This window comes from Muntiacus reevesi, chromosome 1 (genome assembly GCF_963930625.1).
Source record: "Muntiacus reevesi chromosome 1, mMunRee1.1, whole genome shotgun sequence".
Classification (NCBI taxonomy): domain Eukaryota; kingdom Metazoa; phylum Chordata; class Mammalia; order Artiodactyla; family Cervidae; genus Muntiacus; species Muntiacus reevesi.
In genome coordinates this window covers 164,341,308-164,347,483 of record NC_089249.1, presented here as the reverse complement: position 1 = coordinate 164,347,483, position 6,176 = coordinate 164,341,308, and the positions used below count along the sequence as shown (strand labels likewise).

General features: G+C 45.2%; 1 protein-coding gene across 1 annotated transcript in view; it reads left to right on the top strand.

Moving 5' to 3' along the window:
• Positions 1 to 868: 868 nt before the first annotated feature.
• SMAP2 (small ArfGAP2) overlaps positions 869 to 6,176 on the top strand; it is a 51,034-nt gene continuing 45,726 nt past the window's right edge. The window contains exon 1 of the mRNA XM_065915589.1: positions 869 to 1,397. Coding sequence (XP_065771661.1) covers positions 1,295 to 1,397 — 103 coding nt within the window. The 5' untranslated portion in view covers positions 869 to 1,294. The remainder of the gene's footprint in view (positions 1,398 to 6,176) is intronic.

The window sequence follows — 6,176 nt, the reverse complement described above, 5'->3', positions numbered from 1 at the left end:
TTTGCATCACGTGACCGAAGTATTGGAGCTTCAACTTCATGACATCAGTCCTTCCAATGAATACTCAGGGTTGATTTCCTTTAAGATTGACTGGTTTGATCTCCTCGCTGTTCAAGGGACTCTCAAGAGTCTTATCCAGCGCCACAGTTGGAAAGCATCAATTCTTCGGTTCTCAGCCTTTTTTATGTTCCAACTCTCACATCCATAATGACTAGTGGAGAAACCATAGCTTTGGCTATATGGATCTCTGTTAAGAGGTTTAGAAGGTAGTGAAGTCGCTCAGTCGTGTGCGACTCTTTGCGACCCCATGGACTGTAGCCCACCAGGCTCCTCCATCCATGGAATTTTCTAGGCAAGAGTACTGGAGTGGGTTGCCATTTCCTTCTCCAGGGGATTGGATCTTCCTGACCCGGGTCTCCCGCATTGCGGGCAGACGCTTTACCGTCTGAGCCACCAAAGAAAGTAGGACCCTTCTATTTGACTGTTGAAGGAAAGAAGCAGCTTTGGAGCATTCACAACCCAAAGGTTACATAAGGATGGTAAAATTTTAACTCAGAGAGGTTTGGGGGCTTATATTGGGGTCATTCATACAAAGCGCTCAGCACAGTGCCTGGCACGTAGTAAGAGCTCAGTTATTTGTTGTTTCCCTTCACTTTCCTCCACTGCCTCCACCCGCTCTCCGCTTGCTCCATTCATTCTTTTCCAAGGACATGCAGGGGGCGTGCCCAATCCTCTCTCCGCCCCATCCAAGCCCCACCCCTCACTTCTGCCCGGATTGGTTCTTGAGAAGCGGAGCGGAGGGAAGAGCCCAGTCCGGAGCGGTGGGGGAGGGGCGCATGCGCGGGTTGGGCTGGGTGGAGGAGGAGAGGAAGAGCTGCCGGAAGTAGGCGGCCGAGGTGGTGGCAGAGCAGGCGGCAGCTGCCAGGGAAACCGAGGCGCGGGAGCCGTAGCCCGCTGACAGGCAGGCCCGGGGTCGTCTCTGCGCCCGGCAAAAGCAGGAGGCCCGGGCGTCCCTGTTGCCTGGGCCGAGGGTCCCTGCCTATCCGGCTGCCTCGTTGGGACCCGGGCCTTTCCCTAAGCCCGCCAGGGGGCGCCGCTCTGAGGGGGCTGCAGAGTTGGGGGGCGGGCGCGGCAGACTGGAGAAGGGGCGCTGGACTGGGCAAGGGGAGAGGTCTCCCTCGTTCTCAAGAGGTGCCCTGGGCCGGGGACCGGGAGTCCTCACCTTCGGACTGAGGCAGGGGTTTCTGGGGGCTAGGAGGGCGCGTCGCCCTCTGCCCCCGCCGGCACCCTGGCCATGACGGGCAAATCGGTGAAGGACGTGGATCGGTACCAGGCGGTCCTGGCCAACCTGCTGCTGGAGGAGGATAACAAGTTTTGTGCGGACTGCCAGTCTAAAGGTAGCGCATCCTTCCCTGCGGGCGAGGGGTCCAGCCTCCGGGCGGCACGGGGGAGGCGGCCTGGGTGGGGAGGGGGAGTCTGTAGAGCTTAGGGGGCCCCGATCGTCTAAATGGTAACGCGTGCTACCCTATTGAGGAGGCTGCTAGGTGTTCTGGGGCGCCGGGTTTGGTGTGGGGAGAGGTTGCGAGGGCGAGTGTGTGTGTTGAGGCTGGGGTGGGGGGCGGGGGCGGGGATGGTCGGTGTTGGGGGAAGTGGCATGGTGTGTGTGGGTGAGAAGGTCTATATTTCAGGGCTCTGAATGAGTTCTGCGCCGACTGTCAGTGCAGGTCGCAGCCTTCCACTTGCAAAGCTGGGGGTGAACTGCAGCGGGGCGCGGAGGGGGTGGGGAGGAGAGGGAAGTGAGATGACGGGGAGGAAAACTGCTTAAATGGTTTTTAAAGGTGGTGAGCGTGGCTGCCTGCTATTTGGTTAGCAGTTCCTTCTGTCATTTTACAGCCTTGCTGAGATCTGACAGAGTGCTTAGGTGGCTTTCCTCTTCCAGGATGTGTGGAGGGGGGAACTGGCTTATGCAGTGACACAGTGCGGATTTCTAGACAGCCTAACCCTGGCTTGTGGAGTGTGTTGGAGGCCTGATGTGTGTGTGGTGGCAGGAACTAGCAGATTATGGCTGTAGTGCAGGATCGGTTTAATCAGTGCAGAGAAGGAAACAAGGGCTGCATCGAATTTATTACTTCCATGGTGATCATCCTTCTAAAGGTGAAATATGATCATGGCAGAGCTATTTAGTCTTTGTTTTCTGTGTCCTCAAAGATTCATGATTTGATACAGTTACAAATCAGTATGCTACCAAAGCTTGGTTATTAGTGAAGTATTTGCACTCGAAATTGATAGATTATAAATATTTTGTTTCCTTATTTTCTTTCTGAATTCTTTGGAATATAAATTGGAGTTCGGAAAATTCCTTTTTTGGTTTGGGAGCTATTGCTAATTTACTTTTGTTCATAACGCAGTGAATTTATCTGGATTGTTTGCCGTATAGCATGTTGGGCATATAGTACACAACAAAGATTCGAATGTATTTGTCTTTATCAGTATTGAGAAATGAATTCCATGCTTAATTGATACTTTCACTTAGTTACCTTTTATTTTGAAGAAGTAAGGTTATGTAAGGAGATGGGGAGAGAGACTTTGGACACCGAGTAGTATATTTTAGTGTCCTTTACCAATGACTAAAAGGCATGTGCCTTTAGGAAAGTAGATCCCCCGACTTCTTTCCTGAATTTTTGCATTGGCAAGAATTCATTTTAAAAAGTATTATAGAATCAGTTTATGTTGAGTAGGTTAATTTCTTATAGTTGACTCTCGTGAGATCTTCTGCTAGCTCTATGGGAAGATTTGGCTTAAAATTTGGGAGTATATCTCTTTGACTTGACTCCAATTCCCTTGTGTCCTCAGTTGACAGATCTTGAGTCACAGTGAAGCAACCCTCTGAGTGAGCACTGCTCCGTTTGGGGAGTCAGATACCATTTTGATAATCAGTACCACCCCCATCCCCCGTTTCCCATACCACTCTTGTACTTACTCATTTCCAACAAAACATAGCACATGGAAGAGAGGTTGATTCATCACCTCCAAATTTTCTGTTGCTCTTTATCAACAGAATTACTGGGGATCAGGTAATAAAACATTAGTCAGTTCATTCTTAATGAGAGATGGTATCTGCTGGCCTGTAAACTTTATTAACTGCTCTTGATAGTAGAATCCTGGGTCCTGAAATGATTTCTTTTCACGAATTAGCTTTACATTTTGGCTTGGTGGCTTCAGTGACTTGGCCATTCTATTAAAAATGAGATGACCATGTGTCAGTCAGTCATCGTTCAGTTCAGGTCAGTGAGATATTTGTGGCCTCAGTTTTCACAGTCTGTGAATTAACTAGCCCCTTCTACTCTTTGAACTCCTCCCATTCATTTTCCCTCTCCTTTTTCCTGATTGTGATTGTCGTAATGGTCATGTGGACAAATGTCAGATCGTGGAAGGAAGAGACACTTGAATCCGTAGATTAAGTTATCTCTTAGCTCTGGTAAAAAACACATTTAGTGGGAGGAGGAATTTTAAAGCTGCAGGCTAAAATGAGGTTTGTACTTGGGTATTTATCTCTAGGTCTCATGTCCTTTCTTACTGAGAAAACTGAGAGCTTAATTGTATAGGACCTGGTGAGTGATTGCTTACTAATCCATTAACATAAAATCAGATGATGTAACCCTGAACTGCAGACCTATGAACAGGTATTTTTGTAATGTTTCAAAATAACTCTGGCAGTAATTCTTTTTTTTTGGCAGTAATTCTTAAAAAAGAATCTTATACTGATTTAAGAATAATATTATAAGATACATAATTTGAATATCAGAATAGAGAATAAACATGTGTTCTCTTTGTGTAGTATAAGTTTTGTTGGTTCTGGGTTTTTTGTTTTTGTTTTTAACTCTCTCGAGCATGAGACTCACAAGTTTCCAGTACCTCTAAGGCATTGAAATAATTTATGTGGGAATGGAGGCTACTTTGGTACTGCCTTTAAAATAAATGCTTCAACTTGCTTTAGGCTGAATGATGTGGTTTCATCACCCAAAGCCTTTAACTTGCTGTGACCTTTAGGGTAAAATTTTGGGCTGACTGAAGTTGTGGTAGAAGAGAGGACAAACATACTGAAAATTTCAGATATGTTAATGGTTAACTCCACCTTGTTGAGGCCAGGTCCCATTTTTGGAGGTTTAGTCTGTAGCTCTGCAGTTCCATATTTTATCTGTATGCCTGGAATAACTCCTAATCACCTCTTCAGAGAGTGGTTTAAGCTGGACACTATCCTATTTACCATGAAAGGATCTATCTTTCTGATGACCTGCATACTTACGTCCAGTGTTGGGATGTTCCTTTCTTGGTATCAAGGTTCGTGAAAAATTGAGAGCTGTTTAATGAGCAAAGAATTAGAATGGAAGAAATTTGAGGGTCTTGAGGAATATTTACTTTCAACTGTGAAATACCACATATAATTTTGGAGTCTGACAAAAACTTTGTAATACCTTTTTACTTCTCTGTTCTCCTACACCCCATCTCAGAAATGTTTCACTTCAAATCTCCTGGCCACTGCCTTTATTCCAACTCCCATTACGTGTTCTTAAATTCAAATTTCCTTTTTGAAAAACCACTTTCATGTGGTTCAAAATTCAGAAAGTTCAAAAGGGAATATATTCAGTGAAAAGTTGTGTTCCTGTCCCTGACCCCTTAACCAACTTTTCCCAGTGCTTCTGGAGGTAGCCCCTGCTGTTATGTGACTTTTAAGAGATGATACATACATAGACAACTTCATTTAAGTATATTCCTTTTCAGTGCTTTTATGCAAATAATAGCATGTTACCCAAAGTCCATGGCACCCTGCATTCTTTTTCTTCTTCTTTAATATTTACTTATTTTATTTTATTTTTTGGCTTCATCAGGTCTTAGTTGCAGCCCACGGGATCTTTCATTGTGGTGCTTGGGCTGAGTAGCTGCAGCGGGTCCAGTAGTTGGGGCACACAGGTTTTAGTTGCCCTGCTGCATATGGAGTCTTTGTTCCCTGACCAGGGATTGAACCTGCATCCCTGCACTAGCACACAGATTTTTAATCACTGGACCACCAGGGAAGTCCCATCCTTTCACATTTTCAGTCAAGTGTATAACATGAAGGGCATGGAGATTCCCTCTCCACACACAGTAAGGTGTGTCCCTGTTCTCACAGGGTATAAAGCTGAAAGATATGCATGATTTGGAAACATCTGCTCTCATTGAAGTCATCTTAGACAGTGCCCTAGCCCCCATCCATAACACCTGTAAGCTCACCTTTCAGGTGCAAAGAATCAGAGCTGTAGACTTTTAAAAATATGTATTTATTTATTTATTTTTTACCTCCTCAGGTCTTAGTTGCCCCAAGGCATGTGGGATCTTAGTTCTCCATAAGGGATCACACCCACATCCCCTTCATTGGAAGACAGATTCTTCCAATGGAAGGACTTCCAATGGAAGTCACTGGATCACCAAGGAAGTCCCAGAGCTGTAGACTTTTGTTGGAAAGTGAAAGTCATGTCTGACTCTTTGTGACCCCACAGTCTATACAGTCCATGGAATTCTCCAGGCCAGAATACTGGAGTGGGTAGACTTTCCCTTCTCCAGGGGAATCTTCCCAACCCAGGGATCAAACCTAGGTCTCCCGCATTGTAGGCAGATTCTTTACCAGCTGAGTCACAAGGGAAACACAAGAATACTGGAGTGGGTAGCCTATTTCGTCTCCAGGACATCTTCCTGACCAAGGGATTGAACCGGGGTCTCCTGCGTTGCAGGCAGATTCTTTATCAACTGAGCAATCAGGGAAGCCCTTTGATGTTGGAACATCCAGTTAAAGTCTGTTATTCTGCTTATTTTAGCTTTGGGATCTTCAGCATACCACCTGACTTTCTCAGTTTAATTTTCCTCATTTGAAAAATAAAAATGCCTTGTAAACTAAAGTGTTACACACACGTAAGCACTATTTATCATTACTATTGCTGAATTCATTTATTTCGTCTTAATTTTATTCATTCATTCCACTTTCAGACTTTATTCCCTTAAATACCCTAGTTACTGGAAGCCACAGTTAGAATGACTCACTGAATAACTCACTGAATAAAAAAACTCACCTAGTTTTTAAGCCAAAACCATCTCCTGTATATGGGTTTTTAGCATTTTTGCAAATGCACTTTATGTACTCT